This window comes from Lichenostomus cassidix, chromosome 5, assembly GCF_008360975.1.
Source record: "Lichenostomus cassidix isolate B80296 chromosome 5, HeHo_3.0, whole genome shotgun sequence".
NCBI classification, from domain to species: domain Eukaryota; kingdom Metazoa; phylum Chordata; class Aves; order Passeriformes; family Meliphagidae; genus Lichenostomus; species Lichenostomus cassidix.
The window spans coordinates 9,428,934-9,441,702 of record NC_139486.1 but is presented as its reverse complement, the minus strand read 5'-3'; the positions used below and the strand labels follow the sequence as shown (position 1 = coordinate 9,441,702).

Here is a 12,769-nt window from a genome sequence, read left to right as displayed (position 1 = left end):
CTGTAAAACCTAAAATACATACACAACCTCCTGTTACCTGTTTGCATATTTTCCTTATTAATCAGCCTCAGTAGTAAATAAACTAATTGATCCATCAGAGTTCTCCCTGGAACTCCCCTGGTTTTCTTTCCTTTTAGTATCATCACACTTCAAGTGCAAAGATAGCACTGAGCAGAAGTTTATCATACTGCAGTTAAGCTTGAACACAAAGCTAATTCTATAGTTCACAAAGCTGTTCTTTTGCTTTATTACTTACTGGAGGGAGTGGAGGAGGAAGAGCAGGTGGCAAAGGAGCTTCATCTTCTACTGGAGAACTGACCTCTGGCGTGGGACTGGGTGACTGCTCAGTAGAAGGAACTATAGCAAGATTGTTATTGTTGTCTTCGGTTGTCTCAGGTGTTTGGTTTGTGGTTTCAGTGCTTATCAGCTCCTCGGTAGCAGGAGAAGGCAACTCATTATCATTGGCATCTGACGAAGGGGGTGGTTCATCAGGGACAGGAACTGTAGGTGGCACAGGGATTGGCTCTTCAATATTGCCATTGGTGCTGGCGTTCCCATTATCAACGTCAGCTAAGTTGCCTATGAAGTCCTGTGGATTGCTTGGCTGATAGAAAGGAGCACCTTCTATCCCTCCAGCCAAGGTATTAAAGCGCTGATACAATAACTTTTGTATATTTGGTCCACTGGGGCCCTCTGGCTCAGTGATGGAGCTGCGTTTCTTTAATGGCCTCGGAGCATTGGCCAGTTTTCTCCTCAGAGCCTCGAGGTCAGCATCACTCTGGTATCGTAGCGGCGAGTGCACAATAGGGGTGAGCTTAGTAGGACTGAGAGGGCGGGGGATGTTTTCCACATTGCTGTTTTCACTGGGTGGTGGAGCATTTTCCAGCTCTTGATCTTTTTCAGAGACCTCAGTCTGAGGCTGAGATGGTGGCTGTGAGGGAGACTGGGCAGGCAAAGAGCCATGAAGGAATGGCAAGGGTGAGGGAGAGGTCGAACCAGACTGTAATACAGGCTTTCCATAAACTGAAGAAAAGAAAGATGGAAAACAGTGAAGAGCTGCTCTCAAATTACATAATAAAATATTTACTAACTGTTGCTACTTGTTTGACACTAATACAGAAAGAAAAAAAAATTGTTTTGGGGACTATCAAAACAGAAGTAAATACTTACCTGTTGGTGATGCTGATACTTCTTACAATTATAAGCTACAAGTAGCATCTAGAATGTTTTTCCTCTTTCATGAGGAAACAGTAAGAGGAGAAAAGCTCTCTTATATAGACACTGTTTCTTCAACTTATTTATCAAAGTATTGGTAAAGTATCCAGGCTATATTGTTCCAATTGCATCTCATTTTAAAATAAAAGGTAAATCAATGCATACTTATTGGTAACCTCAAAATATATGGAATGATTTTGCTACTATGGTGCATACACAAAAATAACTTTCCTCACAGATTTCGACAAGTTTTCCAAACCAATACGGGAAGTAAACTAAGCCAAACAAGTAGATCTTAATGTATTTCAAAGAAAAAAGAAAGCAAAATATATTCTACCTGCTTTTACTGATTTATTTAAGGTATTGTACACAGCTTGTTGGTAATTCTTTGGTGGTGTTGCTTGCTGAAGATACACTGAGTAGATGGAACTGGAGTTCACTGTCTGTGGCCCTTTTCTGGGAGACTGAGGTCTGGATCCTTTATCCGCGAGGAAAGGTCTGATTGCTACTGTCAAAGGCAGTTCTGGCCTGCCCTCTCCTCCTGGGAACAAGGGGGGACCAGAGGGTTGATACGTGGGGCTGGGGGGGACAGAAATTCTCTGCTGGATCTGCTGAGAAGAGCTGGGCTGGTGCACGTTGCTGGGAGGTGGCAGTGGAACTGGCCTTTGCCGATTTGCTATACTGGTGCCAGGTCTAGGCAGGCTGCCATCCTTCCTTCTTTCTAGAGAGTTTGTAGAACCTGTTCCTAAGGGAACTGGGCTTGGATAGGTCCCATAGTTCTGAGGCAACTGCTTGCTTACACCGGGAACTGTTGGTGGCACCTTCCCCAGGTCAAGACCCTGTGTAAGAACAATAAACAGTATATACTGTTTAATTAAATACAGTACTTGTGAGCAAGAATATTTCTCTTTCAACATACCATACTAGTAATCTTGTGGGACAGCAAAGGAGTCAACATAAACAATTTGTGTTCCTTTATCACTAGATATGATTCTACCTGAGTTTATCACAGGATCTCATCATACCTCAGACAGAGGCCACTGTTTAAAGGCACCTTCACTGTAATACATTCACAGAAATTCAAAACTATTTGCATACATGCAAAGCCTGAATAACTTGTTCTAGGTTCTGGATCTCAGAGTCTGGTTGATAACATACTTGACAACATATACTGTCAGAGTTTACCAGAACAATTTAAAGACCAAGTCCTTATTCTTTAAAGATGATTGTCTAACAGAATTCATAAAGTCCTAGCACAACTGTGCAGACAGACACCACTAGTGGACTCACTTAAGGATGGATGTAACGACTTCTTTTATGAGATTTTTAATGAGAAAAAGAGTACATTGAAAAAGTAATAATCTACACAAAGGAAGAAGACTAACAAATGCATTCATGAAAAACACGAAGGAGAGGAGAGAGGATTAAGAGAAGCAAAGGGAGAAAAGGGGAGACTAGATATGTTAGAGAACAAGATGGAATACAAACTACTGAAGTGGAAACAAACCCACATTTTTTATGTGACAGCAACAGAAAAGAACAGAGGAAATACAAAGGTAATTTTCTTTATGACTTTTGACATAAACAACAGTGGGGAACTGGGATGTGTATCTCCCTGAAGTGAGGTCAGCTATGAAAGCCAAAGGTTCATAATTCAGCAAAGCAGATCTATAAATATATTGCAGATGAAACCCACCAGCTTATCAGTACTTCCTAATACTGAAGTTGGCAAAGGCTGGCTGGATATAGTTCCTTGTTTCAAAGCAGTATCCATGCTCGATTCTTTCCAGTCTGTGTTGGAGATCTGAGGGGGTTTTACCACAGGGGCTGAGCTCTGTTTAAGTAGTGGCCAATTTCCATCATTAGCTTGAAAACAGACAAAAATACTAGATTTAAGATAATCCATACTAGCATTACAAACAAGCAAAACAACATCTGAAATAAAACAGCTTAGATTACAGCAGGATTAGTTTTATTCTAGAAGTGAGATAAATCATTATTAATGTTTGATTCAGAAATCAATACTGAAAGCTAAATCACTGCAAAGAATGTGCTGTTCACTACCCTTTAACACTCAAATTGCACTGAAAATTTCTACAGAAAAAATATTATTAAAATTTTGGCTTGAGTGTCACAGATTCTGCTATTAGAAGGCAAACAAATTCAGAGTAAAAATCCGTACAGAAACACTTCATCAACACAATTCTTTGGGTACTATCCAGAGACACTGTCAAATTATGCTAAATGTTAAGTATGTAAGCCCCGAGTGGACTTACTCCAAATTTAAACTATGGTTACTGGATTCATTCACCCATAACAGGATGTAAAACTCCCTTCAACAGCAGGGTGGAACAAAAGCACACATTCCTTTGCTGGAAGTGGTGGTTAACTCACCTTTTGTTTTTCCCCAACATACTCACATGATTAGAATCGCCCCAGAGATTTAATATTAAATCAATTTATAAAGCCAGCTGACAACTTTGACTCACAGTGTCAAGACACAAATCATGGGCTTTTATCTTCATCATACACAAAAAATCATGCACAGCTGCACATAAACTGAGGCAACAAATCCTTAATGAAGTCCTAGATGCACTGATGTTACTTTATTATCTGTGTGAGACTATTTAGTTTCAGTTCTCTAAGTAAGCAAAAGAATTTAAGTAGCCTAATAATTAGATATGCTTTACAGTAACTAAATATATCCATGTTAAATTCTAAGGATTTGATTTGCCTTTAACAGATTAAACTTCAGGAATAACTTCCTCTAAGGGGACCAGAGATCATTTCTCCATCCCTCCGACTTGTAATGGCTGTAGTGGAGCACTTAAATCTGTAAAGATTATGTGTAATACATAATTGATTTTACTACAGAACAGCAGTTAAAATGGAGGGGGATTGTGCATGTGTGGAGATCAATGAGATTTCTGGACCCCACAGTAATACAACATCAAATTAAAATCAGGTATTTAGAGGCCAAGTTTCCTATTTCAGTTCTAAGCCTCTAGAAAACAGAATCAGCAGGGCTATTTCTAGAATTCTCTGTCTAGCATAGTGGATAGTCTCAAAATAAGCTGCATAGGAACATTCTAATGAGAGTGAATTTTCCATCACCACTCTGCTTTCTATCCATGAGCCTTACCCTCTTTGTTGAGTATCTCTCAAAACAGGATTAGCAATTGCATATTTTTACACTGAGAATACAGTACATAGTCCAGAAATCACTTTTCACACTTGCAAACTGCCAGGAAGTAAAGTAATGAGGCACAGCTTTAATACTGGCAATATCCAAGAACTGAAAATGTTGTGAGTTTTTTTGTTACTGTTTCTAATCATCTGGTTATCAAGAGTGAGATCAAAAAAGTGTCTGAACACTTGAACCCTAAAATGGCAAATTTTCCAAGTATGCACTGAATTGATGTTTATTGTACAAATATACAAGACATTCTGTATCTCCAGTAAGGTTACAATTCAGCAAAATCTTTGTTTTTAAGATCAATAAAAGGTGTTATAATTGATTCATGCTAGACATGAAAGCATCTGGATCTGTAAGTTTAATTATGAAGAAAGCACTTGCAGAAACAACAGCGAAAGACATGACAAATTTAAACATCTTACCTGCAAATTCAACCCACACTCTTCTATTAGAAAGACAGATACACAAAAACTTATTGTAATCAGCATGTTTATCCCCTAATTCTGAAGTAATAGACTGGAAGTAAATTCAGACTCTTTCCTCTCTCTAACTTGTACTGTGAGGGTGGGGAGTCACTAGCACAGGTTGTCCAGAGTTGTGGCTGCCCCATCCCTGGAGGTGGTGTTCAAGGCCAGGCTGGATTTGGCTTTGAGCAGCCTGATCTAGGGGGATCTGATGCCAATACCCTCCTGATGAGTCCCCAGCTCCTGCTCTCGGCCACCCCACAGCCATTTCAGCCAAGTGGCTCCATCTTCCCCTCCAAATGCACTCTCTTGCCTGTGCCTGTAAATGTAACACCCAGTGTACTGCAGCTCTCACCAGGCCATCGTGCATTTACATAGATAAGACGGTGACACACAGACACAAAAGGTTTTGTGCATTTTCTCTGGCTTTACCTAAAACTTTTGTAGGGCTGGATCCAGGATACTTACTACAGCAACTGAAGCACACTCCAAGTCTAATGGAAGGCAGCAAAATTCTGGCTACTGACTTGGACAGAGCGAGCTTTTATCCCAACTCTGGGGTCAGTGCAACATGGAAACTCAAAGTTTCCCACATACTGACTCAAAGTAAACCTGTATTTTATATATCTGTCGAATCTGAGATATACTAAAACATGCTTTAGTGATTACCAGAAATTTCTAACATTTTGAAAATTTTGAGATTTTTCACTGAAGTAAACTCATCCCAGGTACACTACTTCAGCACTCCTGGGATGAATTTGCTGCAAATCTGTTTTCTTCAAAGATGAAAAGCAACTTTGCAACCATTTTACATTTCAACAGCATCTTCTACATTTCAGACCACAACACAAGTTCTAAAGATGCTGTTTAATATGCATCTGGGTGCAAGAGCTCAGATGACCATATTAAAAACTGAGTTCTTAGCTAGCCAGAGATCTTCTACGGACTCACAGTGCTGGGTGTCAAACAGAGTAGGTGCCAGGCGGATGACATTGTGAACAGCAGACTGAAGAGAAGTGGGAGGTGACAGAATAGGATCCACTATTATGTCTAAATCAGAAACCTTCCAGGTGTCTGGAGATTTTTTCACACACCCACAGTCTGTCTCTACCGGACACACCAAGGCAGATCCAGTTACACAGAAAAAGAAAGAAAAAAAAGTGGTGGAAAAATTATAACAATGACAATGGAGAAAATTAGAACAGGAACACTCAGATAATGAGAAATAAAAGCATGACAGTTGAAATAAATTCTCAATTTCTTTTCTTCCTGGGAGCATATAAGCTTCTCCTTACATAAATCTATTTTACAGAACTTCATTCAAGTACCTTCAGAATAATAAACACAAAGTCAGTCCTAAGGCAGAACAAGTACTTTTATAATATTAGAAGTCCTTAGGTAGGTCTAGAAGTGGGTATATATTTTTTCGGGGGTTGATATTACAAAATCGTGATTTTTGGTTGGTAAACTTAAAAATTAGGAACTGTCCTTTTCTGTATGTGGAAGAAGGATCCACAAATCTGAAAACAAAACTGTTGCAAATCTGTACCTTCACCACACAATTAAGTCATTCCATATTCTTGAGACTTTTCCATAAAACTGCAGTGATAGGGTTTGTACAGATTTTGAATACTTTTAGCTGATAAAGGTATTGCTAAATCACTAATATCAATGGGAAGACTGGGGTATCTTTTTAACTTCTGTTTGGCCAGTTTTACTTCCTGACCTTGGGGTTTTCTGGGGCACATTTCTGACATTCTTTTCTACAGAGAGGTTCAGATTGTCTTCTCTCCATCTCTTCCTCCCCCATCTGGAAAGCATGCTGCAAATTTTTCTGGAATATTCAGTTTTAAGTACTTCAATGTATGTGAATACTGCAGCATATGTATTAATAAAAACAAGTACTTACCAGATTTGGATCTTCCATGTGTTGAGTTAGGAGCAATGGTGAGAGACTGTGGCTTAACTGGATCTACAGGTACAGCATAAGTGCCAGCACTTGGAACTTGGATGTAAGGTCCTACTGCTGCCACCCTTCCTGAAGCACTCAGGGACGACTGGGGCGATGAAGTTCCGTTAATGCGATTCAACTGAAAACGATCAGACAAATTGAAACGTGAATGTCCATTTAATCGAGACCTTTCTGCATCAACAGGGGGGTCTAAATTATCTAGAACCATGCACTGTAGCCAGGACACCTTAATTATTAAGTTATCATACTCCATGCTTCTACAAAAAGAGAAAAAAAATGTAGCAGAAAGCACAAATTTTATTCCTTAAAATCAACACCTCGAAAATTAAATTTCTTAGTCACAGCAAATACATCTCTTGTAGATACCTTTCTCTCTGTAAGGTCTCTTTCATTGTGCCTTCCTCAAGCAAATGGTCTAAAACGAGTTCTTAAATGACAAAATATGTATGGGTTGGGGTTTTTTTAAAGCAACACCTCCAGCTAGTAATATGGTAATTCAGAAATCATCTCTAGAATCTTTCTGAAGTTCCAGACAACTATTAAGCCTAACTTTATCAACAGTTTTTATTTTTATCCATTTTCTATACTAGGAAATCAGCACTTTTTAAAACCCTTTTTTTCTGTGCATTCATGCTTTGAAACATAGCACACAGGCATACTTTCCTTCCTAGAAATATAAGCTTCTCTGATTTCTCAATATAGTATTGTCTGTGCCATAAAGAAAAATAAAAGGAAACATATTCTGTCTTTTTGGATATCTATGAGAACCCTTAGAATAATTTTAAGAAACCTGCTACTTTTATCATAGATTCTTTATATGTAGCTGTATTACTTGACTGGGAAAAAGGGAGATTCTATGTAGTTTTTATAGGCCCTTGATATACTGAAGTGTGGCCCTTTTAACAGTTTATCTTACAGGAATGTTTTCTTTTTGACGTGCCTCAACTTTTTTCTTGTACAGTCGTTCGCGCAGCTCGTTGATTCGCTTGTCCATCATGGCCACCTCCATATTGCGTTTGTTTAGAAGTTCTTTCTGCTGCTGAAGCTTGGAGTTCTGCTCCTGGTTAAGCCTGTTACGGATCTTCAGTAAGAAAAAAAAACGAAAAAAAAAGAAAAACCCACTTTTTAGGACAGTTCTCATTCTGTCTTTTGGCAAGTTTGTTTTTAATACAGTGTTAAAAAACCCAAAGCAACTTGGATCAGCAACTTGTTCTTATGTCTCTAATTTACACTTCCACACATCCTGTCAAGTTTGCATCTGTAACCATGAACAACTCTTACAAGAAAACAGTGAAAGAATATCCTAAAAAACTAGTGGATGGCTATTAAATACATATGGACTGCATCCCATTTATAGAAAATTGATTGAGAAATGAGGCATAAAGACATTTCAGAACTGAATTCTACTGTGAAGTACTAAATCATAGAAAATGTTTGTTAATAGTTACACTTACCCAAGACAGTTTGTCTATCATGAAGACTAAGTGATAAAAAACTTGTAACAGCAATTATGCTATTGATTCTGTTTCCAGTTCCACATGAAACTCTGTGATGCCTGGAAAGGGGGTTAACTGAACTGCTAGTGCAGGGATTGGGCACAGATTTTCCTCTCTGCACGGGGATTAAACTGAAACCTTCACAGCAGTTTTCCAGTACATTATGAGGTGGATTACCTTTATGGTTTAAATCAGCCATGACATTCTTTATAATTATTTCTCTTGCTCTGCCATTGGCATTTTTTCATACCTTCAATAACTCAGACATTGTCTCAGTGTTCCAATTTTCATAGTAATGTTACAAGCAAAAAACACCTGAGGCAAATTTAAGTCTTGATAAACACATATGGGATCACTGTGAAGCACAAGAGAGAAATCTTCATCTATTGAGCATCTTTGCACTTAGAAATACTCAAAGGCAGATATGCCTTATATAAATGGGAAAGGGGGAAAAAAGAGAGAAAAAGGACCCTTATTCCTAATCCATGAAAAACATAATTTGTATGTTGTATTTGCTCACCTAAAGAAATGAGACTAATTTTGGAATTTAAATTTATTTTAAAATATTAAACATGTTAGAGCTGTTACCTTGATCACAATAAAGTACATGAGTAAATTAAAAAAGCCCTCAAAATCCTGATACACAAGCACACAGTTGGACAAAATATCAATGTAAACTGAATACTTAATTACTCATGTGAGAACAACACTCTAGATATAATAATGTTCTTGGAGGAGATATACAATATTGATGCAGGGAATACTGTGTGCATATACTGCAGCTATGTTACACTACATAATGCAGCTTGTATTTTTGATTACTCTGTTAAAATGTGTTATTTAATTCTTATGCATTTTGTTTATTTACACCAGACAAAACAGGTATATTTTCACAACATACTTTTAAAATTACAGTCATGTCTCCAAGTTAAGACGACATCTAAGTGAGATTGCTATACCTAGTTCAGTGCAAAACAGAAAAGCACCAAAATTAGTTTTCCAAGAATTTTTTTGAGAGAATACAACAAATAGTACAATATGTGGGCATTCAGTATTTCAGTATTAGGGGCTAAGAAATGCCCTTCAAAACCCTTTGTTTCATTACATGTATAAGAAAAAAGTAGTTTTTAAAGGTAATGAAGTTCTTTCTGAAAAAAAGTTCTATGCCAACTACAACCCCACACATTAACAGCATTCCAACACTCAACTTTTGAGACGTAACTGAACCAAACTGCCACTCATAAGAGCAACAATGCAACTTTTAAAATCTGCACTTGTAATTCAAATAGCATCTTTTTTGTAACTTACCTGTAGCTCTTGATACAATTTCTTTAATTCTACTGCTGCAGGCCCTGTCATTTGTCCATTGTAAGACTGAAACCCATTCAGTTTCCCTTTCCTTAAATCCTCCAGTTGCTGAGTAAGTTGATCCACTTTTAACACTGCAGCCTGCAGCTCCTGCTGCTTTTCCTGGAACATGGCACTTATATGCTCAATTTCAGTTGCTAAAATTAACACGATAAAAATAATAAAAAAACAATTAAATAAAGCAAAGTTGCTAATTTTTTAGTTTTCCAAGTATTTATAAATACACCACACTAGCTTTACATCTCGTATATATATACACCGATATAGAATATCTGTATTGCAAATTTGCTAACAGTCATACTATTTCCTAATAGTTAGAGAATAGACTTATTCTGACTTTCTGTTTGACTGTATAAACTAACAAAAAGTTCTGTCAAATACAAATTTCATGGAAACACAGAATTCCCATAAGACAAAACACACGGTATCTGAAAACCTCCTTCAATGCTATACTGACTTACAATTTAACATTATTTGCTAGTCATGCAGTGAACAGTAAATTAAATAAATTAAGAATTCCACATACACAAATTGCCATTCATCATCTTGCTGTAGTCTACTTGTCCTCTCATGGCACGGATTTTTTTCAGCTTTGTCTCTTGGGTTTCAACACGTTCCTTAAGTTTTTGAAGCTTTTCACTCTCAGAAACAGACTGCTGCTGGCGACGTTCTTGTTGCTTCAGGTAACGCAAACGTTGCTCCTGACAAAAGGAGGTTTTAAACAAGAGATACCTGTTACACATTTATTTAAAAAAAAAACCACAATAACTTAGAAAAATCTATCACTTTGATTGGGTTTTTTACTTCCACAAATCAGAAAAGGTTTTATTTTATTAGAATATGTACCAGTCCTAGAAAAACTCTTTAATATCAAGTAAAAAGCTGTTTTAGAGCAGAGATTCAAGATTTTTTTTAGACAAAATGTATTGTATTTACATAGGTATGCAAACACGGCCCTAGTCTGAGCCCTCATTCAAATACATATGTGATGCTTCCCCTGGCATTTGTTTTCTGACACTATTAACAGTTTTCTTTCTGTTGGCAAAACAAACTTCCAGTGTTGTTATCCAGCTTCCCAAAAATAACAACATATGTCCAACAGACCATTTTAAACAAGATGACCTGCTGTAAGATAATATTCCAGTCCTAAATAACAGTTCTGATGGGCACACAACAAAAAAAAAAATCTTTAATATTATTTCCATCAAGAAAGAACAACATCAGTAGCTTGACCCCTAGTACTCCAAGCATTGAAGGCATACTGTATGTTACAATATTTCAAACAACACTAACAACAATGTCAAAACCATTAAAGCCCCTCCCCACTCTGCAAAAATACTCACATTCTTTGATCTCTGGGACTTAGAAATGAGACATGAATATTTAAAAATTGGGCATGTTTTCATCTCACACCACTATCACTGTACTGGAGTGAATGAGCTACTAAAGATGAGCATGGAATTGAGCCTGTTCTGCCACAGATCATGAAGGAGACCACACAAGAGAGATAAATAGACCTTAACAATATTTTTATAAAGATACATGACAAATTTTTCCAGTAGTATTTATTCTGAAAGACTGTGCATTGCCTAGGCTAAGATTTTTCTGGTAAAATGATGGATTTCTCAAGCTATTTCTTGAGTTTATCTGAAATGACTTAGTATGTTTTTCTCTACCCATGAAACTTTGCTTGCATATGTTGAAAAAAATGATCTGTATATAATTATTACCTTAGCAACCAACATTTGCTGTTGATTTTCAATCTGCTGCTGTTGTCGGGCAGCCATATCTTGCAGTTCAGAAAGAGTGAGCTCGACACGTGGATTCCCAACCTGAAGAACAGAAAATGTTACATCAATGTGTTGATGTATATCACGCCATTCTGACCAGACAAGCTAAACCCTCACTCCTCAGAGCAAAGTTAAGGGCTCCTCCCAAGTCCTCAGAGGAAGAGTAATTGTGGGCACCTCTGAAAGAGTGAGGAACATCAGAGCAGAAAGGAGGGACAGAGACCATGCAAATGGGCAGAAAAAGCAAAACGTGGAAAAGTGGGTGGAGAGGAAAACACTAAGAGACAGAACAAGAAGAGAAAAAAAGAGCTCTTATCCCACATTTAACAGCTCTCTGTTCAGATGTTTGATAGCACTGGCACACAGTCCTGATAAGGCACATGAAACACATGTGCAAACAGGTATTTTAGGCAGTACAAGACTCTGAAGCTGCTTTCCTTTCCTAATATTTTCAGCACAACTGCCTTGGCAGCTTAAACTGCTGGTTCACACTATTTACCTAGCACAGGATGAGACCAAATGAGAACCCTTAGATAAAGGGTCACTAAGCTCACATCCAAAGATGCTGAAAATTCAGATATATTGGGGCCATTTAGGGTAAGGATCTGTGAAAAACAGTCTGTACAAGAGAAACAAAGTAAAGCTGATCCCCTTTAGATAAGTAAATGACTGTTACTTGGACTGAAATGCAGCGTATTAGCAAGGCTTTCTCACTCCTGCATTTCAAAACTAACACTGTCTACACAAAATTAAGATAGAGACACAACTGATGAAAATTCTGTAACATTCATACAATGTGTGTGACCAAATCTCATGTGTTTTAAAAAAGGAATGCATTGTTTCAGTGTATCCATAGTTCTATCAACAAATACAATTTACATCTATACATTAAATTACTTCACACTTTTTTGTATGCAATGTCAAGTAAGAGAGTGCAATGTACCAAGAAAAGTTCCAGAATCTGGCACTTGCTACTCAGAAAACCAAAACCCATGACCCTAGAATTGCAGGGTTTAACCACAACTTCAGAATTTCCACAGAAGGAAAATACCAGTGTGAAAAATTATGCTGCAAAGTTCAGAACAGCCCAGCATCAGTTTCAAAGTAATTACATGTAATTCAGCCAACAAGGTAGTTTTTCACCAAATTACATGACCACACTATTAGTAAACGAAATAAAAATTACATCATTTGCTACCCCCAATATAGTCAATACTGCTGAAAAAGAAAAGATATGTATGTTGGATATATTGATAAACAAAACTGTT

General features: G+C 37.5%; 1 protein-coding gene across 4 annotated transcripts in view; it reads right to left on the bottom strand.

Moving 5' to 3' along the window:
• PPP1R13B (protein phosphatase 1 regulatory subunit 13B) overlaps positions 1-12,769 on the bottom strand; it is a 68,407-nt gene that overhangs the window by 5,955 nt on the left and 49,683 nt on the right. For 3 of the 4 annotated variants that reach the window (XM_085061249.1, XM_085061252.1, XM_085061250.1), the window contains exons 5-13: positions 11,442-11,543; positions 10,238-10,412; positions 9,652-9,848; positions 7,764-7,928; positions 6,785-6,965; positions 5,827-5,982; positions 2,912-3,081; positions 1,553-2,054; positions 257-1,023 (exon numbers count right to left, since the gene is read on the bottom strand). In XM_085061249.1, the coding sequence (XP_084917375.1) occupies positions 257-1,023; positions 1,553-2,054; positions 2,912-3,081; positions 5,827-5,982; positions 6,785-6,965; positions 7,764-7,928; positions 9,652-9,848; positions 10,238-10,412; positions 11,442-11,543 (2,415 nt within the window). The remainder of the gene's footprint in view (positions 1-256; positions 1,024-1,552; positions 2,055-2,911; positions 3,082-5,826; positions 5,983-6,784; positions 6,966-7,763; positions 7,929-9,651; positions 9,849-10,237; positions 10,413-11,441; positions 11,544-12,769) is intronic. The other variant, XM_085061251.1, reaches the window with a different exon arrangement.